Source organism: Antechinus flavipes, chromosome 5 (genome assembly GCF_016432865.1).
Source record: "Antechinus flavipes isolate AdamAnt ecotype Samford, QLD, Australia chromosome 5, AdamAnt_v2, whole genome shotgun sequence".
Taxonomy (NCBI): Eukaryota; Metazoa; Chordata; class Mammalia; order Dasyuromorphia; family Dasyuridae; genus Antechinus; species Antechinus flavipes.
Genome location: NC_067402.1, coordinates 83,716,507 through 83,744,060, shown reverse-complemented (window position 1 = coordinate 83,744,060; position 27,554 = coordinate 83,716,507). Strand labels below are relative to the sequence as shown.

The window sequence follows — 27,554 nt, the reverse complement described above, 5'->3', positions numbered from 1 at the left end:
CAGCACTGAAAAGCATGGATAAGGATGGAGAGCTACATGGGGAAAACCAAAATTCGATGAGAAAAAGGAGAATGTATTTATGTTAACAATTAACAGGAAAGCCTTTTGTGAGAGCTTTAAGCACAAGAAAAATGAAAGTTATTATTTTGCATAATAGTCCTCTCTAATGTTTTTTACTCCAATGATGAAATGGAAACTAGGGTCATCAAAGAAGCTTCTTCACAAGAGTCAATTTGTACCTCAAACAGCCAAGCTGCAACATTTTAAACCTATCACCAGCTAACCAACTTTGATCTGCAGGTCTTCAAAGTTTTAATTAAACTGAAAAGTCTACAAAGCTTTCCAATTGGCTCAGTACAGGAGACAACCATAGACCCACAACCAGTACCCATACTAGAAAAATAATAGTTTTAAGGCTTACAAAACACTTTCCTCCCAGCAACCATGTTGAGTAGGAAGGGAAAATATCATTGTGCAAATTTTACAGATGAGGAAATTGAGGTTCAAAGATGTTGTGTGAGTAACTAAGGTTATACAGCAAGTAAATTTCAGAGCCTAGATTTGAATCCAAGTTTTCTGACTCCAAGATCAGGACTCTTTCAATGGCAAGACAACGGAAACTTTATGGAAAGAAATCATCCACATCAAGATCAACATAAATCAAGGATATGTACTTAATTAATAAATATTTATAGGACATTCACAGGCCCAAGATCATGCTAGATATTATAAATCTATAGTGGAAAAAATGCTAACAATCAAATCAGGAAGACCTGGGTTCAAACCTTAGCTGAGATATTTACTTAGCAGGTGACCAAGTGCAAATTACTTGACTGATGAATGTCAGTTTTTTCAGCTATAAAATAGGGATAGTACTGGTTGTACCTCTGCAGCATGATATTAAGAGAGATCCAAACAAAAAAGATTGAGATTCCAGTCCTACTCATGACACATACTGGCTTGGTGATCCTAGAATAAGTCAGCCTCTAAAGGCCCCAAGGCCCTCCAAGGCCATAAATTATAAAGAAGATATAAATCAGCTTTGATATAGGGAATTCATCATCTAGATGATCCTTATCCCCATCCAGTTCCTTATCCCAATCATCTACTTATTAATGTTCTGTGATGAACAAATGAAATACTAAAAGTATGCTGTTTTGCATACTTTAAACTGTCGTATACAAATTAATTATTTGCTATTATAAATGTATTGTTACATTAAAAGTAAGAAAATATGATCCCCAACTTCAAAGGCTTTATATGTCTGTTACAATCATGATACATATGTAGGAAAAAGAAAAAATATTCATAATTATGTAATAAAGAATATTAAAAAAAAACACTAAATTTTGTGATATAAAAGAGTAGTTCCCTTATTTTGGGTAGCAGAATTACTACAAAGGCCCAGAGATTTCATTGGCAAATTCACAAATAAGCAAAAATAATGGATGAAATATTTCAACATATATGTAGATTACTGTTTTTCAAATGCATACAGATGTTATTATAGCTAAGAAAATACTTCATTTAAAAGTATTACTGATTCATAGTAGCTTCATGTCATTATTTACTTTCTCCATTAGCATCCATTATTATTACAACTACTATCAGGTAGGTTCCACAAAATATTCAATATTAAACAGAGGTCTTTGTATTTTAAAAGTTTGGGAACCACTATTAGTGCTTTGAGGCTTCAGAGAAAAGAAATTATATTCTTACAAGTAGTAGTAGTCAGGGATGGAGCCAAGATGGCAGAGAGCAGACAGGTCTTTTAGTTCTTCCTAGCTTCCCTCAGCTCAAGATCAGATCAAGCTTTTGAACTGGTTTTGGAGTGACAAAACCCACAAATATTTGGAATGTAACTAATTTCCAGCAGAAGATATTTTGGAAGAACTTCAGGAAAGGTCTGTTTCAATCAGGTATGAGGGGGTAGAATGGGAAGGAGACAACTTAGCACAGGTGTAGCACAGGGACCCATGGCAGTAGAACTGGCACATCTGGGGAATCTCCTGAGAGGCTCTTAGCCAAAATACAGCAGTGTTGGCTACTCTGTCTTGGTTTTCAGAAGCTAGTGGATCAGTAGACTAGCTGGGAGATCTCCAATGCAACTACAGAAGACAAATAGTAAGCCCTTGAACCCAGCATAACGGGGACTTGACCTCATCTACCTAGCTCAGGAAGGAAGGAAACCAGTGGAGGCAGCAGCAGTGGTCCCAGGGCAGCATGAAGCTGTGGCCTCTAGGGGAAATTTAGGAAAATTCCTCTTTGCCTAAAAAGACCTCAACCTTTAAAAATGAGCAAAACAGCAAAAAGAGCCCTGACCACAGATAGATTTTATGGAGACAAGGAAGAACAGACTCAAACCCTGAAAACAAAGACAAAGCATCTCCAGATGAAGCCTCAACAGGTGATATTAGTTGATCTCCATCTCACAAGAGTCTCTTTAAAAAATTCAAAAAGGGTCTTAGGAGAAGAAAAATGGCAAAGGAAATGAAACACAGAAATTATCTAGAGAAAACTCCTTAAAAAATAGATTTAGCGAAATGGAAAAAGAAAATATCTCCAAGTAGTAGTAGTAGTAGTAGTAGTAGTAATAGTAGCAGCAGCAGCAGCAGCAGCAGCAGCAACAGTAGCAGCAGCAACAGTAGTTAGCAAAGATACTTCACAAAAGAAATAAAACATCACCTAAGCCTTAAAGGATACTTAGAATTTGGATATGCAAAGAGAAGAATAGTTGAACCCAGATCACAGCCAATCTCAGAAAGCTCATTTCCAACTAAATTATTGATAGTAGGTATTTATTTGATACTCAGTATACCATAGATATAGCAGAAACATGTTGAGTTGAAACTCTGCTATCAGCTTGTTTTCCTCATAACCTTAAGCTTGCCTTAACCTAAGATGCCTTAAGCTATCTTTAATGATATTAAAAATGCCAATTATAAATCTATTTAATATATCAGAATGCTTAAGTATTATAGCAATATATTCAGTGTTTCATGCTCATAATGATTAGGCACAAGAATGAAAAATTTAAGTTAAAAGCACTTCCACTTGCCTGATTTCCTCTTGTATCTTGTGATGATGAAGTATGAAACAATGTAGAGAACAGCAAACAGAAGAAAGCATATCTGGAAAAAAAATTTAACAGATCACCAGGTTAGTACATAAATCTCCAAAATAATGCCCAGAATAAAAGTTTTTAAAACAACTTCAAATGATTAAAAATATTTAAGTAGAAACTAAGGTTAATAATTGAAATTGTTATTTTTGAAACATAGCAACAGTTTTTGTGGTAAAACAAAAATTAGAACTAAAGTAGGGAATTGTCTGGCAAATCAAATGTTTGATCAAACTATGAAACACTGGTATTATGGGATATTATTAAAATTATGAATATGAGAAACTGAAAAATAAATGGGAATATGATGAAGATATAAAGTAAGCAGAAACAGACTAATACACATAATAGCAATAATATAAATGAGAACACTAAAAAGAATTATAATGATCAATGAATGATTACTATAATGTTCCAGAGGACATTTTGGTAGAGAATTAGTGAATTATAAGTACAGAATTTCACACATACTAACAAACCTGTCACCTATTAATTTACTTTCTCCTTATTACAATAAGAAAGGTATATGTGAAGATGACTATGATATTAAAAACAAAAGGTATCTCAAAAACTTGTTTTTCTAAGTATTACATTAAGATAATGTGTTAATGTGAGCTATTACCATCCTGGTTTCATTCATATGACAATTTGATGTTCTTTAAAATTTATAATCTAAATTCTAAACATATAATAAGAACCTATATTTCTAGAGTACTTAGGTAGATAGGCTAGTAGATTATTTTTGTATCTTAATCTATTATCTATATTTTTCAAATGAGAAAATTGAAGATCAGAAGACCAGAAAGTCACACAGCTAATAATGCAAGCCCAAAATTAGAGTCCAGGCTTTCTGCTATTTCTTATTTAACCTGTATACATCTTGATCATACATAACTGTTTTCAGATTGTCAAGTCCATTTGCTCTGAATTCCTCGAGAGCAGACTGGCTTCTCCTTTCTTTGTATCCCTAGTTCTTTTTTAAGCACAGTATCTGGTACACATAGTAGATGCTTAATCTTTTCACTTACAGGGCCTTTTCCACTGTTCCATGCTCCTCATGAGAGAGATAAAAAGTAGTAAAATTACCACATAAAAGTGAATTTTCTCTTGTTTGTAATTCTCCAAACTGTCAAACTAAGGATACTCAAAATACTACTTCATATCCCTCAACAGATACTTGTTATTATAAATCACAATAATTTCTATAATTTCATCAGTCTATACTGGACTCTTAACTAGTAATGATAAAGTTCAGAATGAAGCCTTTCTAGCTACTTTTCTTCTTTGTTTTCTTTGAATTCTTTGAGAAATTGATATTATTTAGAAGATATTATTAGAGAAGAAAAATCAGCAACCTACTTTTTACTGCTTTGTTAGTGTTTACATAGCACAAAATCCAACACACTTCACTACATATGCTTCCTCCCTCTGTTTAAATGAAATATCCTTTTGGATTGAGTCACTTATCAAAGTAATTTTTATATTAACAGAAGTAGTCTGAGTGCCATTACCTCTAAGTTTTTGGTTCATGTAACAAAAATACAACTTTATCTCATTCTTAATAAGACTAATTTAATGTATTTGAATATCACATATCATGTAAAATTTGGATACTAAGCCCACTAATATCTACAAGCATTTTAGTCTTTTGTGTATTGTATTCTTAAAGTATCAATTAATGGACATAATAATCCTGAAATCAATGAACATCAGGAATGATAATTCCCCTATGGTAACTCAAATCTCACTCTTTTTTTCCTGTTTCTTTGTCTCTATCTCAAGAATAAAAGAAGCATAATAAAATATATATGTATAGATACAAAATAAAATAAGCAGAAAAACAATGTGCATAATGACAATAATATAAATTTTAAAATAACAACAAAACTCTAGTTTAACTATAATAAGCATGTTTAGCCCTGAAAAACAGAAGAAAAAATAAATGTTTCACTCCCATTTGTTGATGTAGGGAATTATGATTGTAAAACACTACATATTCTGTCTGACTTGGTTAAGTCTTGATTAGTTTTGCTGACTTGCTTGTTTCCCTCCTACTTTTTTGTTAGAAAGAATGGCTTTCTAATATGACAAGTATACTTAGAAATGAAGGTGATATAAAAAGCAAAAGATGAATAAATTTTAATTTTAAAGTGATTTTCTTCTTCAACTTATTTTAATCATCAACATCACTGACTTTCAATCTGAACATGTAACTGGAATATTCGTATAAGTCAGTGAGAACCATTTTTTTTTTATTTTTTATGTATAAGAACTTGATAACTGCTCATGCCATTTTCTGCAAAATGCTTTCTCTTTAGGTGATGAGCAGAATGCTCTTAAAAAAAAAAAAAAAAAAAAACTAGTAAAGATAATGCAGAATGTTGGAAAGGATGTGGGAAAACAGGGACTCTAATACACTATTGGTGGAATTGTGAATACATCCAGCCATTCTGGAGAGCAATTTGGAACTATGCTCAAAAAGTTATCAAACTGTGCATACCCTTTGATCCAGCAGTGCTACCACTGGACTTATATCCCAAAGAGATAGTAAAGAAGGGAAAGGGTGTGCCAAAATGTTTGTGGCAGCCCTGTTTGTAGTGGCTAGAAACTGGAAAATGAATGGATGCCCATCAATTGGAGAATGGCTGGGTAAATTGTGGTATATGAATATTATGGAATATTATTATTCTGTAAGAAATGACCAGCAGTATGACTACAGAGAGGCTTGGAGAAATTTACATGAACTGATGCTAACTGAAAAGAGCAGAACCAGGAGATCATTATATACTTCGACAACGATATTGTATGAGGGTGTATTCTGATGGAAGTGGATTTCTTTGACAAAGATATCTAACTCAGTTTCAATTGATCAATGATGGACAGAAGCAGCTACACCCAAAGAAAGAACACTGGGAAATGAAAGTAAATTGTCTGTACTTTTGTTTTTCTTCCCGGGTTATTTTTACCTTCTGAATCTAATTTTTCCAGTGCAATAAGAGCACTGTTCAGTTCTGCATACATATATTGTATCTAGGATATACTGTGACATATTTAACATGTATAGGGCTGCTTGCCATCTTGGGGGAGGGGGTGGAAGGAGGGAGGGGAAAAGTCGGAACAGAAGTAAGTACAAGAGATAATGCTGTAAAAAATTACCCAGGCATGGGTTCTGTCAATAAAAAGTTATAATTATGAAAAAAAAAAATTAGAAAGTCCTTCATTAACTCAAGCAACATGAAATGTACTGTATACAAAGTAATAGCAATGTTCAGGGATGACCATCTGTGAATGACTTTGCTATTCTCAGAAGTACAGTGTGATACTCTGAAGAACTGATGATGAAAAATCCTAGCCACACCCAGAGAAGAAACTGATTGTATCTGAATACAGATTTAATCATGTTTTATTTTAGAAAATATTTTTCTTGAGTTTTTTATAATTAGGGTGGGAGATCTATGTTTTTCACAAGAATGACTTATAGAAATATTTTTGCATAACTTCACATGTGGTTTCTTAATGGATATGAAGGGTGGGGATAAGGGAGAGAATCTGGAATGCAAAAGTTAAAAAAAAAAAAAAAAAGCCAAAAATATTTGTTTTAAATGTAACTGGGAAAAATATTAAATAAATAAATAAGAAACAACAACAACAACAACAACAACAGCAACAAAAAAAATGTTTTCCACTTAACTGAACTATCAGATTTTGTTCAAAGGCTTAAGTAAGTAGCCTTAATCATTTCTAACTGGGACCAGCTTCTCTTTTAATTTTAATTTAATTCTTCCAAACAGATACTCGTTTTTCAGATGACTTTGTACTGATTATACCAATCATTCAACAGATTTCAAAGTAGGATTAAGGTAAAATGAGAGGTTTATATTTTTAACTTGTTTCAATAAAAGATGTCCTCCATTTGTCTGTTTAGAATATCTGATCACTTAATTCTATTTTGAGAAAAATCAGCCATCAAGACTTTCAGGTAGAAACTAAAGGACTTATTGCCTAAGAAGTGCCAGTAACTCAATGCCAAGAAAAAAGGAACTAAGCCTCTGAATTGATCCAACAAATTATCTCTTCCATAATTTCTTTGGTATATGATAGCATATGCACATGCATATTTTCTAAAATTATAAGTAATATAAAGTTTACAAATGGTAGTCAACTAAAAAAAAAATGTAACCAAAATTTCCTTTTCTAAAAAAGAAGTGGTGGAATGTACTTGGTAATGCCCAGAGGAACTGTTGACCAAATGAACAAATAATTTGGAATACTGACTATCCTTAAAGAAAACACATCATTTGCAGTGTCTTCATCATCTAAAGCGTTACAAGAAGAGACTTATGAATTATCAGCTTCTACTAGTTTTTTGAGTTTCTATTTTGACGAGGTAACATCAGGCAGTCAGATTCTCAAATCAAATGAATTGTATTACCCAAACCAACAATTTAAAAAAGAAATACTACATACTATATCTCATTAACAAAAATTAAATCAATGTTTAAATTGGCATAAAGAAAAATTTGATGTGCAGATAATTCCTAGTTTGGAGTTTCTGTGTGGGACACAATGCATCCTGGAAGTTTTTGTTTTTGTTTTTTAAGGAGCTTTTTTCTCCTTGGCCTTTACAGAAAGGCTTGTTTTAAAACTGGGAAGCTAGCAGTTAACTTGTTTGCCACAAGGTGGCAATTCTGAGTTGACAACTAGGTGAAATAGATTTTCTCAGACTTACCTACCAGAACTTTAAATATAAAGGAGTTATTGCTCATGAAAAGCAAAACATGAACCTTTATGAAGTTCATTTTTTGAGTACATTCATAAAAGTCCATTAAAAAGAGAGAGCTACCAAAATAAAGCCTTATTTTCTCTCCAATTCACACTTTAAAATACTATAGAAGATAAATTCCTTAAAAGGATCTAGAATGAAAAGGACTTTAAAGTTCACTTAGCTTAATACTTCATTTTGCAGATGAACAACCTTAGGACCAGAAATGAAAGGCGGCTTGCTCAGTATCACTCTGCTTAGTAAATGGGAGAACCAAGATTCAAAGTCAGAATTTGACTGCAAATTCAGCACTCTTTCCTTTGCCAAGGAACCAAAACTCATTTATATATATCCCACCATAACTAGGAGTTTTTCCCTACGAGACTATATTCAGTATACATTAATTTCAGAGATTCCTCCCAAAAAAGATTTAAAATTTTCCAGAAATGCAAAGCAAAGAAATTGCTTTGTTTTGTTTTTAATTCTAACAGGAAACATAAGCAGGTAACTTTTGAGAATTATCCACAGCAAATACTATTTATTTTATTAATAGTATTTACAGAACTGTAGTAACAAGAGTAGTAACTCAGGTTTCCATAGCACTTTAATGTTTATGAAGCCTGGTCCTTACAACTACAGGAGATGGATCTTATAGACTTTTTTTTAAACTCCTTGCCTTATTTTAGATAAGGAAATTGAAGTTCAGAGGTATTTATTAAGGTATTTTCCCAGAGTCATGCAGAGAGTAAATTCATAAACTGGATAAATAGCTCCACTGACATTTTACAGATTATGCATATCTACAAAATCTATACAAAAAAATTTCAAACCTAAAATGCAACTTCCAAATACATTAACAAAACATTTTAAACAATCTGGTAGACAGCCTGATGAGAAATGTCCATCTGCACTTTCCCACATGCAGAGTTAGATTTTGTAACTTACTACTTGAGGCAGTAAACAACAAACATTCTGTAACCGCTAGGCACAATACTAATAGCAATAGAACTAAGTCCCAGTTCTCACTTCTATTGAGCTGGAAAGAATCTGTTAAAGCTGTCAATGCCTCATCTCAGAAAAACTTCCAGGAAAAACTTTTATGAAGGAAACTTCAGTTTATATATATTTTTAATTACCTTTGGTCTCAATTAAGAGAAACAATAAAAGTGTTTTTTTTTAATTTCTGTCAAAAGTAATTCTTTAAGGATTTATTAATCTAATTACTATGAGCTTAAAAACTCAAATTAGTCTTAAATTCCTTAACTTTTAAAATAATATAACAGAGCATCATTAGAATCTTTTTCTATGCAAGAATTTTAAATAGGCAATAAATCATATTTCTGGAAATTACCAGGGAAGTAAGGAATCTATTTATTAAGAGTTGCCTCTGATCCTTAAAACCTCACAGAGATTGTGATTTTCAGATAAATATGAAAAATAAGAGGAAAATGTTAATATTAAATTAGTATTTTACAGTAAACAAAAAACACTTTTACCTCTAACAGTTTAAGAATTGTCTGTCTATAAAATCAGAAATTAAGTGAAACTCATCATCTTTAAGATCCTATCATGTCAAAGTACTCAATGTCTAAAAACATAGTCTATACCTCAAGGGACCAAAGATAATATAAACCAGGTACCAAATTATACTACAATGCACTAATCATCAACTTAGTACAGATTAAAAGCAGTTTATCAGTGAAGCAGGGTATGTACACAACATACAGAAGTAAATAAAAACAGTAGCCTAGTATTTGATAAACCTGAAGATCCCAGCTATCAGTGTAAGGGTACATTAATTAACAAAAATTGCTTAGAAAAATAGAAAGCAATTTGGAAAAAATTAGATAAAGTATATCCCAGATCTTCTATCAGGATAAACTTTAAGTGGGTACCTGATTTCGAAAAAAAATTTTTTTTTAAAAGATGCATCATAAACAAATTAGGGTTACAAAGTAGTAGAGAGAAGAGCAATAGATTTTATTCAGTGAAAAAAAAAATAAAATTTAATAAAAAACACAAATCTTGGTGATTTATAATGATCACAAAGCCTCAATAGAGATGAAACAAACAGATTGAAAAAATACGACATGTTTGAAGAGAGGAAATTAGAAAAGCTCTGTGTAGGACTAGATTAGAGATTCATCTTTGATGGGAGAAAAAAGATCACCATAATAAGTCAATAAATGAGATGTTAACACCACAAACAAACAAAAAAACTTTCAGTTGCATATAACTTCATAGGAACATAGATTTACAAATGGAGGAAACCCTTAAAAGCCATTAAATCTATCCTCTGATGTTTCAGGATTGTCCAGGATCACATAGCTAGTAAGTCTCTGAAAGCAGGTTGAAAATCCAGGCTTGGTCTTCCTGGACTCAAGATTTTGGCATTTCTTTGTATTCCAAGAGCATACCACAGTATCTGGCATATAATGGGCACTTAATAAATGCCAGTTGACTGACAATATGCCACCACAGTTGAAGTTAAGAGGGGAAAGGTGATGATAAAGAAATATGTACACAGCGTGGGGAGAAAAGGAGGGGAGCTAAAGATAGGAGCCAAACACTCTAAAGCCTTTGGCAGAAAACAAACTATATTTGCTATTTCCTAATTCATCTTTTCATCTAGATTAGTCATTAAAGTAAGTTGTCATTTCTTTTCATTGGGTTTTTTTGTTATTGTTTTAATTCTGATAAATTACCAGAATTTTCTGGTGATCTGTTCTTATTTTCAATATCTTAAGGAGGTAAGCTTAAACAACTAATTTTTATAACTAACTCATTTAAATAGTTTTTAAGGGTTTCAAAATATTTCTTCTACATCCACCCTAAGAGGGAGTCTTATCCCTAATGTGTCTAAGAGGAAACTAAAGCTGAGAGATGAAAGCCTTGCTCTTGAGCACCAGCCATGTCATATTCTGTCTCCTGTATTCCATGGTGTGGCCCTCATGAAGCGGGCTGTGGTCCCTTTAAGAAACTGATTTGTGATCCTTTCAAATTGATTTGTGATTCAGATTATTCCTGGCCTCTCCAGGATGATACATTATCAATTCAAGAAGTTAGGACCTTTCATTCACAAATCCTGGTTAAAAGCACCCTTTTTGAATTCCAATAGAAGATCTGGGCTTGTCCCAGCTCCCACTGGATCTGAGCCAACTTGGGACTCCACCAATGGGCCCCCTTTAGCTAAATCTCTCATTATAAAAAGAGCCAAACTGGAGTTCTGTCTTCACAGAGGTTCCAAACATGCCAGCCCTCTTGGCACCCCTAGGAGCTTCTGCCCACTGGAATACTGTTTCCAGTGCCAACCTCTCTTTATCTTCACCCATTTCCTTTTTTTTTTTTTTAACAGTTATCATTAACTTATTTTTTTTTATTTTATAACAACTTTTTATTGACAGAACCCATGCTAGGGTAATTTTTTTACATTATCCCTTGGCACTTGCTTCTGTTCCGATTTTTCCCCTCCCTCCCTCCACCCCCTCCCCTAGATGGCAAGCAGTCCTATATATGTTAAATATATTGCAGTATATCCTAGATACAATTATATTTGCAGAACCGAATAGTTTTCTTGTTGCACAGGGAGAATTGGATTCAGAAGGTAAAAATAACCCGTTCACCCATTTCCTTAACTAGACTTTAACTTTACTTACCCCCATAATAAACCTCCTTTATCAATGTAGGTTTTCCGGTCTGTAAATTCCTTTACAGGGGACTCTTGCGCTGCTAGAAAGGGAATCGTCAAAAACTCTCTACCCTTGCGTTGAATCCAAAGGGATTACAAGGGAGCTCCATTTGACTCCCTGAACCCCAAACCTGCCACTAGACCTCATTTAACTCCCTGACCACCAGAAACCCTAATTTCATTTGGGTGCCCCAAATCTAAACCTCATCACTCCCACCATAGCTATCCCAAACTCCCAATCCCCTACTCTCTCCACTTCTTGCCTTCTCACATTACACTGGCATCATCCCCCATATTCTCCTCCACACCATTCTCTAATTCAGAGGTGGCCCTTCTGCTTGCCAAAGCCAACCCCACTTCAAGCACCCTTGATCCCATCCCCTTCCAGAGTTCACCCACACCCTCTTCTTTCAAATATTCAGTCTCTTCCTACCTACTGACTCCTTGTACTACAACCTACAAAAATCTCCAAGGCTTCCTGATCTTAAAAAAAAAACCTCTCAATTAGATGCAACCCCTCCTCCTGGGTGCACTCTTCTCTAAGGATTTTAATAACTCTACTCTTGTTCTTCTCCTGTTTGAATATTCCTTTCTTAGTCTCTTTTACTAGATCATCAATGTCACATCCACTAAATTTAGGTATCCCCCCCCCCCCCCCAAGACTTTGATCTGGACCATTTTCTCTTTTTGCTCTCAATCTTTCATTTGGTAATTTCTTCAGCTAACACAACTTCAATTATCATCTCTCTGCAAAATAATCTATAGATTGTTATTATTATCTAGCTCTAGTCTCCCTACAGAGATGAAGTCACCAACTTCCTTTTGACATTTCATACTGTCTCAAATTCAAAAGAAATTGAAATTTATTCAAGAATAAATATAATTTATTTATTATAGAAAATATAATTTTCTAAGAAAATTATAGAAAAATAGAATTTATTCTTTCCCATAAAGTCTTCCCCCCTCTCCTGGACTTTGCTATTATGTCAAAGTATTTTATAGTGCTTCTCTAAGAACATAATAATTTAGGATTATGGAGAAATCTGTCAGAATGTAACAGACTACAGATACATCAGTATGTTCCTCTGTAAAATAACAAATTTTCACAAAAACATAGGAAGAAAATGATTTCCTTCCTGTTACTAGATGTTAATACATCCAGAGAGATCAATTTTCTACCCATACTTTGCAATGTTTATATGTATACATGTATGTATCTGTTTATATGCATACACACATATTGTCTCCTGCATCTAAGCATTAAAAAAATTTTTACAAAAAGAACACAGTGGCCATATACTTAAAGACAAAGTAAAAAAAAAAAAAAACAAAGTCTAGGAAATAATTACATCTGAAAAATGCTACAATATAAATTGAAGCTATTTAGAAGAAAATCTGGCTGCTATCTAGTTAGATATAGAGGGAAAACCAAAAATACTTGAGTTGCAAATGTGAAGACAAGTCTAATGGCAAATAAGAAAGAATAAGCTCATAAGGTTAATAATAAATACAGTTTACTGAAGATAAGGAAGATACAGGAAAATGAGTAAAGACATGATAAAAATGTAGATTTCTATTTCATGTCAAATCCATTTCCAGTACCTAAAATATTTTCATCCAATTTTTTCCCATATTCTAAATAAAAAGGGTTGTTTCAGCAGAAAAAAATCTGAACTTATATGTATGATCACATGATGTGATACAGTATATATGAGTTCAAGATTAAAAGCCAACATAATGGATACATTATGATTTTCAACATATCTTGAGTTATATAAATTTCCCTTCCTTGAAAATAAGTATAAAAGTATTTGTTTCTTATCAACTTCATAGAAGACTTTGCTTTAGTAAAAATTAGTAAAGCAATACTTTAAGCTATTTACAATAAAGTTATCACATCAGTATAGTACATTTTAAGAGTACATGAAAAATTAAATTGAGGTAATGTATGTAGGCTTTTCTTATCAAATGCCAAAAACTTTTTTCAACTTCATAATTATGGAGTCATTGACCACAAATCAAAGTAAGTTATAATATTTTGCATTGGTCCCATTTCATTTGCCAATGTAAACTCAAAGCTCCAAGAAAAATTATACCAACTGTCGAGGAATCCAAACAAACAGCCTTAAAAACGAATTTGGAGAAGACAAAGTGGTTTCACAAAAAACAAGCAGCAAAGCACATTATACCTACTTAACTTAAATACACATTTTTCATTTATCAACTGTAATCACAGTGATAGAAAAGGAGCCAGGAAATACAAATCTACCTAGAAGCTGAGGGATAGTTGAGGTCCAAGGCAGGAATATGCAACTGTGGCCTACATGAATTTCAGAGCATTGAAAAGCCAAAAGCAGCAAAAAGTAGCAGCTTGTAGTAAACCAGAGCAGAACAAAAATATTTTTTTCTTCCTGCATTATTTTATGACAAATGAAGATTTCCATTAAAACAAAAGAGTAACAGAAAGAAAGAAAGCAATTTTAGAGATGATGAATAAAAGCCTCAACTAATTTAAAGACTAGGACCCAACCCAAGAGGCCCAAACTTTACAGGATGAGGCAATAATCTGATACTTTGGAAAGAAATGGAATTACTAAACACAAGATGGTTCAGACATTAAGTGAAAATTTCTGCTCATCCCTCTGAGTAAAAATGTATCTAAATCTAAATTAAACCATCAGATGGGGAATGACTGAATAAATTATGGTACATGAATGTTATGAAATATTATTGTTCTATAAGAAACAATCATCGGGATGATTTCAAAAAGACCTGGAGAGACATGAACTGATACAAGTAGTGAGTAGAACCAAGAGAATATTGTACACAGCAGCAATAAGATTATGTGATGATCAACTCTGACAGAGTTGGCTCTTTTCAACAATGAGGTGATTCAAGCCAATTCCAATAGACTTGTGATAGAGAGAGCCATCTGCATTCAGAAAGAGGACTATGGGAACTGAATGTGGAAACATAACATAGTATTTTTGCTTTTTTGGTTATTTACTTGCTTGGGGTTTTTTTCTTGTTTTTTTTTTTTTTTTTTTTTGACTTGATTTTTCTTGTTTGGCATAAAAAATGTGGAAATACATTTAGAATTACACATGTTTATCTTATATTGGACTGCTTGCTATTTAGAGGATGAAGGAAAGTGGGAGGGAGAAAAATTTGGAAAACAAGATTTTGCAGAGGTGAATGTTGAAAACCATCTCTGCATGTATTTTGAAAAATAAAAAACTATTATTATAAAAAAATTAAAAATTCCTAAATATTCCCATTCTTTGCCTATCATGTTTCTACTACATTGGCCATATTTATCATATATCCTCACAAGATTGTTATGGGGTAATACTTTATAAAACTGGAATTTATCATATGTATGTAAATATTATTGGTTCCTTATGAAAACCTTTGACTTATCATAACAGAATAAAATAAATTCTGTCTAGGAACAAAAGGAGAGATTCTCTTACTCAGGCAAAATAAATATAAATAGCAATTCATTAAACATAAAATATGCCAATAAAATAATTTATTTATATATATATAACATAAATTAAGAACATTTTCATAAGCCACCACCCACTAGATTGTATCAGATACTGTGAAAAAGTATTCTTTGAAAAGCTATTTCTCATCTAATGATTCCCAATACTCTAATTTTCAATGAAAGATTTAACTATCAAACAGGCCAAAATAATATCAAACAAAAGCAAAATGAGTACTGCCAGATGTTTCTGTTTTTATTTCATTTTTAACACAAACTTGACAAAGAAGAAAAGAAAAAAGAGGGCTGTGACTCAATTTCTATTATAGGGGTCCTCAAATATGGCCCGGGGCCAGATGCAGCAGCTGAGGACATTTAATCCCCCTCACCCAGGGCTATGAACTTTCTTTATTTAATGGCCCACAAAACAAAGTTTTTGTTTTTACTATAGTCCAGCCCTCCAACAGTCTGAGGGACAGTGAACTGGCCCCCTATTTAAAAAGTTTGAGGACCCCTGCTCTATTATGTATTTATTGAGTTTTCTATCCATAATTTTCAGTGTAAATATACTACCAAATATATGCATTTATTACAGGTGAGAAAAGATTTTATATAGGATGGTGAGAATCAAAAGACACAAAAGAATAGGCCAAATGAAGCGGTTATTGGATTCCTTCTAAAACTTCTCACTTTCATATTCACCAGGGCAGCCAAGTCAAATACTCCCAAACTCAGATAATTCTTCAACCTCTGTCTTCACTAATATGTCAAATATACAAATTTGGCGGTAGCTGTTATTTGTCCTTTGTTCTAGAAGACATCCATGACATTAGGGAAGTGATGCCATGACATGCAAGTGAATTAAATTGAAGTGAGGGAGGGCTATGCCAAATCATCTGGCTCACTTCTCCCATCCTCTCAGGCCTCAGTGGCAGGATATAGATCAGGAAGACTGGAGATGGTCCTGGATGAAATGAAAGGAAATAAGAAGCCTTGGCCTTTTTAAGCTAAATGGACTCAGACTGAGTCCATACCCATTCAGTTATCAAGGCATCAAATGAGGAAAAGGAGCTCCTCTTTAGCCTAATACCAAATAATAATAATAATCTAAATAAATAAATAAATCTGGGTAGGGAAGACAATCTTGGGTTTCTAGCTAAAGCAGAAATGACTGCTATTTACACAGTTGAGAGCTGATAGTTGATGGAAACCTTGAAGATAGTGGGACATTAATTTACAAACAAATTGTTAACTTGATGTTGATAATGGCAACAGCAACACTGATATCACATCAGTATCGTAAGCAGCAGATTATGTGTTTACCATGACAGGAGTCAAATTTCACCATCTGGCTAGATCAGGCATCAGAAATCCCAGCTACCAAGAATTACTCGTGTTTGCCATTCTTAGTAGAGACAGACAATATGCAAATAGGTAATCAAAGATGGTAGAGTTGAGCATAAAACACCAGATTGGTTTGGAACTCTTTAAAGAACATAAAGAAACCAATTGCAGGAAGGCAGACTCTGGCCAATGAGCCCAATTAAAGTTGGTGAGTCATTTTCACGTCCAGGTTCAGAAAACAGATATCATAGGTGGCCTCATTTTCCCCACAAATGCACAATTCTAGTCTTGCAGTGTGCTATGAGTGGTCAGGATAGAGTTGCAGGATTCCACTGCAGTTGTGGATACTTTTGGCTTTAGGGGCTGGCTTGGACTTCTTATTGTAATCAACAAAGAACATCAGTAGGGAAAGTGAAGCCTTAGCCTACACTGACCCCAAGGATATGAAAACATGAACAGTTTTTGAATGTGCTCCAACAAGAGTAATGACCTTCTTCCCACCAATATAATGACCCCAGGTATAATTACTGGCAATACCCTCCTTGCCAAAGATATTCAGGATAGAACTTCTGTTTACAGATATTAGTAGTAACTTCCTTTACTATGGCAAACTCCAAGTCTACAAAGTTTGCTCTGTATATATGCTTCCCAGCCCCCATCTCCCAAAAGAAGATATTTAAGTTGTCATCACCATCATCCAAAGTCCTGTCACTAATCATGGTACCACTGAGATGGATACTCTGCTCTAAGCAACAGAAGCACTGCTCATCTTACACTCTGGCCTAGCCAGCATAATCACAGATATACTCATGCATAGTTGCTCTGCTGTGTATAAGTACAGGAGGATATTATTGACTGCAGATGGTTACAAGTCTCTGCCAAAACTAAAAATCCCTATTAAATTTAATATGTTGGCATCAAGAGTTACCTATTTATTTGTATTCCCTTCTGAACTTCTTTCTACTTTCTTCCATGTAGTTTTTATTTTATTAATATTCTTTTTTTTTTTTTAAGGGCTTTTTTTTGTATCATTGTACTTGTACTCTCCTAACATTTCCCCACACCCTACAAAAGTCCTCCCTTATAATAAAAAAGTATAGACAAGCAAACAAATTTGCACACTGGTCATGTATGAAAACATATATCTCACTTTGAACCTCTGATCCATCACTTTTTCACCAAGAGATGGGACAGTAAAATTATCAATAATTTTCTTGAGTTCTGATTGGCCACTGCACTCATCAAAGTTCTTAAGTCTTTTAGTAGTTGTCTTTTATAATGTTGTAGTCAAGTCATAAACTGTTCATTTGGTTCACACTACATCATTTCATAAAAGTCTTCCTAGCTAGGTTTCCCTTAATCTTTCCCTTTCATCATTTCATACATCATAATAATACTACATTATATCAATAAGCCAAAATTTGTTCAGCCACTCCCCAATTTAAGAATGTTCAATTAGAGAGAAAGTAATTGTTCATGTTGGGGTATGCCAATATAATAAACATGACAATATTATCTAAATTAATTTACTTATTCACTATTATACCATTATAATACCAAAGATTTACTACATACAAAAAAAAAAAAAACTTATTCAGAGGAACAATGTATGTAATGAGGAAAGGGGACATATTAAGGAGTATATGCTGTACGAGGCTCTGGAAAGAATGTTAACCTTATCTCTCCAGCCAATGGGAAGATGGGGCAGAAATTTTGTAGCAGGAATTAAGGATAAAAGACAATATTAATATTATTTATTATTATATGTAACATATAATAATACAAAAAATTCTTGCTCCTGAGAACTGTGTGTAGGCTCATTTTGAGTTTTTACACTCAATCCTGCAGGAACATATTAAAAGTTTAAACTGTTTCATTCATCCTAAGGTTGTTCATTTACTGCTTATTTACTTGGGGTTCAAAATTTTGTTTCTAACACTCTGGAAAACGGCATCATGAATAAGACTGAAGTTTGAAATAGTTTAGTCTCTTTATTCCAAAATGAGAAGAACTCAACTTTAACATAAAGTTCAAAGTGAAGAAAAATGAGCAAACAACAACAACAAAAAAGAAGTTGACTTACAAGAAGTTCCTATATGGGTAGGGAAGACTAAGACATAAACTCAGAAGAAGACAAGAATGTGAAAACAGCTAATAGCAGAACTTCAAAGAAAATGCTAAATGGAACCAAGGGCAGCAAGAATTTCTAAAAGAAAAAACAATGGAGGAAAAATTGGGAAAAGAAATGAGAATAATTCAAGAAAATTCTAAAAAGAGAAAATTGGTAAGAGCACAAAATAATAAAATAAAGAAAATAACATCTTAAAAAATAGAATTGGCCAAACAGAAAAAGAGATATGAAAAATTCACTGAAGAAAATAATTCCTTAAAAATTACAATTGGGCAAATGGAAATTAATGACTTAATGAGGCATCAAAAAAAAAACCAAATAAACAAAGTCAAAAGACAAGGGAAAATGGAAGAAAATGTGAAGTAACTCATTGGTAATAAAACAACTGACCTGAAAAACTTATCAAAGAGAGATGATTTAAGAATTATTAGACTACCTGAAATCAGCTTTGATTAAAAGAGAGAGAGAGAGAGAGAGAGCGCGCCTAGATATAATCCTTCAGAAATAAATGAGAACTTCAAGCACGCCTGATGAAAAGATAGGAATCACACAGAAAATATGACATTCAAAAATAAGACTTGGGACAGCTAGGTGGCACTGTGGATATAGAGCATCAGCCCTTAGTCAGGAGGACCTGAGTTCAAATTTAATCTCAGACACTTAACATGTCCTAGCTATATGACCCTGAGTAAGTCACTTAACCCCAATTGCCTCAGCAAAAAAAAAAAAAAAAAAAAAAAAAAAACCCACAAAACTTAAGAGAATAATAAAATAAATATGAAAAAGTAAATCATATGGGACTCATCAAAGTTAAACTATTTACTTTCCTATATGGGAAAATAATACATATAATTCTTAAGATCATTATCATTATTAGAACGGTTAGAAGGATTCTACATAGAGGACACAGTATGAGTCAATTATGTTAGGGTGATCTCAAAAAATAGGGGTGAGAAAGAATGTCCTAATAGAATGGAGAAAATTTTCTCAAGTTAAAGAGGTGCATAAGGAAGTTTTAAAGTGGAAGACAAAATAAGGGAAGGAAAGAATTCAGAACTCAAAATTTAAAAACAATATTTAAAAAATAAATCAAAATGTTTAGATGAATAATAACAAAATATTCCCCTTCCCACATGTTACAGTCTAACCAAAATGGCTTTCTTGCTATTCTTCAAATATAGCTCTCTCTCACCTTTGTGCCCCCATATCTGGAAGATACTCCCTTTTAAAACTTCACATCAGAAAACCCTCAGCTCAAGCATTACTTGAAGCCTTTCCCGATATTCCCCACCATCACCTGCTAATAGCCTCCCTCCTTAAACTATCTTGTATTTGTACTATATTTTGCAATATACCTATATGCACATTTATACATTTTGTCTCCCCTAAAAAAATTTAAGTTCCTGGGGATGTTCAGTTTTGTCTTTGTATCCCAGTATAGAGCACATTACCTAGCAAATGGTAGAACCCATCGCCATTTGTACTGCACATCAGGAGTACAAATGCAAAGGATAACACTGAAGTAAATGAAGTGATGGAGCATAAGTTTTTTTGGTAGTAGCCTGTTTCTAAATACTGTTATCCCATCTTAGAATCAACCTTGTATATGAATGGATAAACATGATACAAAGCATAAGTCTAGGAAGTTATTGTACTGATAGCTTTTCGATACCACACAAGTAGTATAAACCACACAATAAATTTTACATATACTTTTAAAGTCCTTTAAAAAAGCACTGGGGATATAAAAAAAAAAAAAGGCCTTCATTATTTTCAGTATCAGAATATTCAACAAATCCAAACAAACCTAAGTTAACTTGGAAAATTTTTTACTATTACAATCAACATCATTAAATCTAAGATATTCAACTAAAATCATACTAAAAAGTAAGCAAGATATGGGGCAGGGTTCGTAGAAAGTATGTGGTTTGCAAAGCCCTTGAGTAGACACTAAGGCACTGAATCTAAGAATCAATGGGTTTTGGTTCTTCCATTTATTTGGTGTAACCATGGCCAATCACATAATCTAACTGACCCTCAATGTATATTTCTATACAATGAGGATATCATCCCTGCTGTTTTCCTCACAAATGTTTTGTAAGGATTTTTTGTAGGACAGGATGGTGCTATATTCAAAAAGTCATGATATATTCTGACTACTTCTAATTCTTACAGAGTCCATAATTCAATTCAACCAATCTCTATCATGGAACTCACTGTGTTCAGAGTGCATTGCTTGGCATCAGAGATACAAAATGACATAGCATAGTTCCTGCTCTCAAAGAGCTTATAATCTAATAGTAGAATGGGGGTGGGGGAGGAATGATGGGGGTGGTTTTAACAGTTATCACTAAATATGATACAGTCTAATGTGACAACAGCAAGAAGTTCCCAGCAAAGTGATATAAGAAATTTAAGGAGGGAAAGATGAAAAAAACACTGAAAGAAGAAATTTCAAGGAACATGGATAGGAGGACAGGAAGGAATCAACTCTACACATAGGGAAGGCATAAGCAGAGGCAAGATGGAAGGAGAGAATAGGATGACAGTGGGGTAAAGGCAGGGGTCAGCTAATAATTTAATTCACTGGAAGAAAAGAGATAAAGCTAGACAAGGAGGTTCATGTTAGATTGAAAGGCCTTGAATGCCCCAACATTTGGTAGTCAATGGGGAAATCACCAAAGTTTTCTTAACAGAGAAGTAATATGGTCATGTTACAGCAATATATTATGAAGATTATTTATGTAGTAATGTGGAGGAAAGATAAATTTGAGGAGAGACTGGGGACAGAAATTTATAATGGGAGTGGATAGGATCAATCAAACAAATAATTTTTTAGCCTATTAGTATTTTCCTAACCATTGTGGAATCAGTTTGAATTTTCCAGCTGTTCTGTCTCAAGTAAGCAAACAATGTCATTTTTTTTTAAATTTATCATATAATTTTTTAAACACAACATCTAAATCTTGGCTACCTAAACTTATGAACCTCCATCAGTCTCGCACAAGAAAAAGAGGTCTGAGACACACATCCCTCATATAGTACAGAATTGAAAACTTCCATGGAGAGTATCAGGATTTTGAAAGTGGACTAGCATCTGAAACACATACATGCAAAAGACAACTATGTACAAAAGAAAAACAAAAGTATTTGATACAGTTGTTCATAAATGTTTATATATATATGTATGTGTATATATGCATATATATTTTAACAGAGTATTTTAATCTTTAGCGCATGACGGTTAAAGGAATGATAACATTTTTTCCATACAAGATTGCTACTGAAATTTTGAGGAAAAAATAATCCTGATGCCTTGACAAATGATAAAACTTGAATAAATGAAAACCACATTTGATTCAAAGTATTGATTGGAGCACCAATTTCCCTTTATATTGCATATCAGGGGGACAAATGCAAAGGACAACACAAGTAAATGAAGTGATGGAGCAGAGTGGCTAGCCATGAGACTCACCACAAGATGAATTTTTTTTTTGGTAGAAGCCTGTTTCTAAATGCTATAAGTCCATCCTAGAATCAACCTTGTACATGAATGGGTACACATGACATAGGGTATAAAGAAGGAAATCACTGGGACCAAGAGTTTATGAGTTTTACCTAGTATATGCATTGTGCCCAAATTATAAGCTGTCTCTACCTTTCACTGTAATCAGAAATGCCCAAATCCATCTCTGGCAAGTAGACAGTTGAGTAAATAGATTGTATGGTCTCCAAGTTCACCCAAATAAAATAATAGATCAATATCTTATGATTTCTATATTAATATTTTCATTTATATAAAGGCTATTTGGTTTGGTGTTGGTACCTGTGGATGATTTTAGTTTTGCAAACATAAGACTGGGCAGGTAGGTAATGCATAGATAAAGTACCCAATCTAGAATCAAGAATACCTGAGTTCAAATCTAGCCTCAGATACTTACTAGCTGTATGATTCTGGGCAAGTCACTTAATCCTATTTGCCTCAGTTACTTTCATCTGGAGAATGACCTGAAGAAGGAAATGGAAAACCACTCCAGTCTGTCCGCCAAGAAAACTCCAAATGAGTTCATGAAGAGCTGGACACAATTGATCCAACTGAACTAGAAAGGTCCTCAGAAGCCAACTAATCCAACTATCTCATTTATACTTACAAGCTATCTTCCCATGACACTGCTGGTAATCCAGCACCTATCTCTTAACAAGAACTCAAGGATCCATCCAGGGCCCCTGAGCTTGGATTGATGAGCATTCACTTATCTTGCCTTAATCCATACCCACCCAGGGTAACCTCTTTTTGCCATTCCCTCGTCACCAGGCTTCTAACTTAACAGAAGCTAAGTCAAGCTCCCAACCCCTGGGACCCAAAGCTATGATTAGTGAGAATCTGTAATTCACTGATTAGTGACTATCTTCTTTACCAGGATCCAGACCCATTTACTTCTCTTCCTGCCATGTCCATACCATGTTACCATTTACTTGTCACCTTCCACCACCTTTCCAATTATAGCTTTGAGATCAATAATCAAATCAACAGTACCATTCTTGGAAAGGATGTCTCAGTCAATTGTCTTATACTACCAGTTACCATTTCCTCTTACTTCCCTGTCCAAAATACAATTCCCTGACTACCCCTCCCTTGAATGTACTGTTGTCCCCTAAGAGAAAATAAATTCTTTGAGGACAAGATCGGTCTTGCTGGCATTTTTATCCACAATACCTAATAGATAATTTAACATTTATGAAATGCTTTTTTTTTATTCATTCATTCCAGATGTTTGTAATTTGAGACCAGGGGTTATATGATTTGTCCAAGGTGACATAGGTACTAAGTATTAAGAACTAACTCCGAAGTTCTCTCTGCACTGTATCATGTGGCATCCTTATCAAGTCAAGAACAACTGGAGTTGCCTAATAAAATTCACTCAGATCATTATATACCTCAACAATGATACTGTTTGAGGATGTATTCTGATGGAAGTGGATCTCTTCGATAAAGAGAGCTAATTCAGTTTCAATTGATCAAAGATGGGCAGAAACAGCTACACCCAAAGAAAGAACACTGGGAAATGAATATAAACTGCTTGCATTTTTGTTTTTCTTCCCGGATTATTTATACTTTCTGAATTCAATTCTCCCTGTGCAACAAGAAAACTGTTCGGTTCTGCACACATATATTGTATCCAGGATATACTGTAACCTATTCAACATGTAAAGGATTGCTTGCCATCTTGGGGAGAGGGTGGAGAGAGGAAGGGGAAAAATCGGAACAGAAGTGAATGCAAGGGATAATGTTGTAAAAAATTACCCTGGCATGAGTTCTATCAATAAAAAGTTATTTAAAATAAAATAAAATAAAATTCACTCAGGAATTTAGAGATTAAATTGCAAGATATTGCAAAGAGAGGAAGATTACAAAAAAACAAAAAAGATAAACAGTGACACACAAGACAACTGACTCAGTAACTAGTGATCCATATGCCCACATAATTTTCTCTATCTTTATACAAATGTACTATACAACCATTGAAGGGATGTTCACTAATGAACGAGAAGGGAATAAACAAATTTTTTTAGATGATTTACCAGAGCAAACCACACCCTCACAGTGCCCCAGTAGAATGTAAGTTCCTGTATTTTTATTAGAACTTTTTGTAATAGCAAAGAATGGCTAAATATGGTATATAAATGTAATGGAAAATTACTGCCTTGAAACAAGCAATTAATATGATCAATGAAGAAAAAGCATAGGAAGACTTTTATAAACTATTTTCCCATTAGTTTATATACTAATATCCCATTCCAGAGGCAGCTATGAGGTAAAGTAGATAGAACGCTCAGTCTTAGGAATAATGAAGATGCGAGTTCCAATCTGGCCTCAGAAACTGATTATATGACCCTGGACAAGTCACTCAGTCACTTTCTGCCTCAGTTTCCTTTACTATAAAGTGGGGATAATAATGGCACCTACTTCCAGAGGTCATTGTAAGGATCAAATCAAATACCTTTAGCATAGTTCCTGGCACATATTAGGCACTTGACAAATACTTATTGCCTTCCTTGCCATTTAGAGACACCTCAGAATGGTTGCCTAATGAGCAGAGTTAAAATACTGAGGAACCCTGGGAATTGTAGCTTTCCCAGGCCAGGGAAAAACTACTATTGGAAAAAAATGGAGCTTTTCCCATAAACTAGGCTTTTGGATCATCATGTGTCAAACTGGAGCTGGGAGATGTATGGACAGGTAGAGAACAGAAGTAAAGAAGAATGGTGTATCAAGTACACTCAGAATATATGAAGATATTTTTTCATCCTCTGGATACATAAATGGTAACAAGAAACTCAGTGAGGTGCTAAGATCCCATGTCAAGCTGAACCAATCATATCCCCTGAGGAAAGACCACTAGGGGTCAAGATGGCCATCTTCCATCTGCCCCAAAGCAACCACTTTCATCCATATCAGCATTAGGCATTTTCTACCTCCTGAAGCCAGTCCAATCTCCTAGCTGTGATATGAAGAACCTTTAGTGCAAAGAAAACCCTCCCTTAGATTTCAAGCCTCCTATCTGCTGCTATGCTTGTCTTTGAGAGCAGAGGAATGACATTCTCCACTCAAGGATAAATACTGTCATACTTTCACATCCCAGGGACTCCAAACTCCTGCTGATCAACATCTAAATCCCATGCAACACCCCTTAATGCCTGAACCCTAATTCCTATCTGCTAAACTCTCTCACCCCAAAAGTCTCATCCAAACTGCACTTAGGTTTTCCATTGTGGCCTCTGAAAGGCCTGTTCCACTAGCAACAAACTTCACTTTATTTAAAATCTTTTCCTCTCCCACTTCTTTTATCTATTAACTTTTATTAAAACCTGGATTTCCCTTGATGACACTCTTTACAACACTGGCCACTCTTCCAGTATTGACTGTAACTTCATTCATTCTCCTCAACTCACTGGTTAAGGTGGGGAAGTTGGAATACTCCCTGCTCCCCAATGAGATTTCTAAGTGCTACCCCTTTCTCCAACAATTAATGATCTCTCTTTCTTTAAGGATCATGCTATTCATATCTTTATGAATATGCCAATCAAAATCCTGGTAGCCATTGTCTACAGATGCCCAGGTCAATCCCCTTCCTTCTTCAATGAGTTTAATACCAGACTTACAATTTTTGTCTCCCCTCCAAATTCTGTTCTCATACTAGGGAACTTCAACATACATATTTTGACTTCCTTAAATATCCTAACTACTCATTTTCCTCAACCTATTCTCCCCCAAGAGCTACTCCTCCAACCCAGCTCAGTCACATACAAAAAAAGTATACCCCTGATCTTGTCACCCTCCTTTATGTTCAAGAATGTCTCACCTCTACATTCAAGAATTCTGAAATCCATACAAATGACCAAAATCTATAGGCTTTTCATCTCTCCCTCTGCTTTCCCTTACATAATAATCCTATTTACTCCTTATTCACAGTATTACCTCAATTTCTTGATCCCTCAAGTCATTTCTCTTGAACTCTTCTCCCCATTTTGATTCCTTGCTAAACCAAAATAAGCCTTTAATGGCTTCTTTAGAATCTCTAGTCTATTATATTGCTGACTTAGACCCAATCAAACCTTAGCATAGGATCACTCCTATCAGTTGTCTTAATTGAGCCTACATATTTGTTGCTGAATGAAAATGGAGAAAAATAATACAGCTGTTCTGACTGGGTCCACTACAAATTTATGTAATGTAACTTTAATTGGATCCTCAGTGCTATAACTATCTTATTATCTCACTATCCCCTTCTCCACAAAGGCTCTTCCAAATCTTTTCATCCTTCAGAATGAAAATTTCTTGTGGATCTCCCTCCCCCCACTCTCTTAGCTGAAAACTTACCTCATATTTTACAGAAAACAAATTTGAGGCCATTTCCTCTAAGCTCCCTTTTCTCTCTTCTTTCGCATCTATCACTTGGATACTTTCTGCTACTACCTCCTCCTTCATCCATGCTAAAACTCTTTACCTTTCACTTGTTCAAGCAATTCTATTTCAACCTTTTTCATCCAACAGATTACCTCTGTCATCCCCACTCTTATTTACTTTTAATCTCTCGCTCTGTACTTGCTCCTTTCCTAACTGCCTATAAATATGTCCTTGTCACATACAATTGGGGAAAAAAACCAACCTCATTTTAGTTTTCCATCTCTGTAATCCTATATCTCTCCTGCCCATATACCAAAACTTGAAAAGTCCATCTAGAATGGGTGTCTCCATTTTCTCTCCTCTCACTCTCATTAACTCCTTACAATTACTTCCAATCTCATCATTTCACTGAAACTTCGCTCTCCAAAGTTTCTAATGATCTCTTAATTGCCAGAGCCAATGGCCTTTTTTCAATCTTCATAGTCCTTAACTTCTCCACAGCCTTTGACATGTTCATTATCTTTGATCAGTCTTTCCCTCTAGAAACTCTCTCTTTTGTCCTTTTCTCTCCTGGTTTTCTGCTACCTGTCTTCTTTGCTGGATCCTCCTTCAGATCACACCCTCCTGGTCTAAGTGTCCCTCAGGATTCTGCAGGGTCCCATTCTCTTCTTCCTCTATACTACTTCACTTTGTGATCTCATCAGCTCCCACAGATTATGATTGTGATTCTCAATCTGCTTTTCCTGCCCCAATTTCTCTGCTGACCTCCAATCTAACATTTCTAACCACCTTTTGGACATCCTGAATTGGATGTGAAGAACTCAATCTCTTTCCCCTAAACCCTTCTTCCTTCTGCCTCCTCTATGACCATAAAGAGCAATGCCATCTTCCTAGGCCATAAGCTTGCAACATCAGAACCATCTGGATTTTTCACTATCTCTCACCACCCATATCCATGCTATTGCCAAGAGCTGCCTATTTCACATTTACAACATCTCCCAAGAACATCACCTTTTCTCTTCTGACCCTTCCATCGTTCTGCTTCAGGTCCTCATCATCTTAGGCCTGGATTACTGCCATAGTCTGCTAGTAGAGTCTGTGCCTCAAGTCTC

General features: G+C 34.4%; 1 protein-coding gene across 1 annotated transcript in view; it reads right to left on the bottom strand.

The window, feature by feature from the left end:
• Positions 1–27,554, bottom strand: part of LMBR1 (limb development membrane protein 1) — a 177,891-nt gene that overhangs the window by 139,438 nt on the left and 10,899 nt on the right. The window contains exon 2 of the mRNA XM_051962658.1: positions 3,059–3,131. Within this exon, the coding sequence (XP_051818618.1) occupies positions 3,059–3,131 (73 nt within the window). The remainder of the gene's footprint in view (positions 1–3,058; positions 3,132–27,554) is intronic.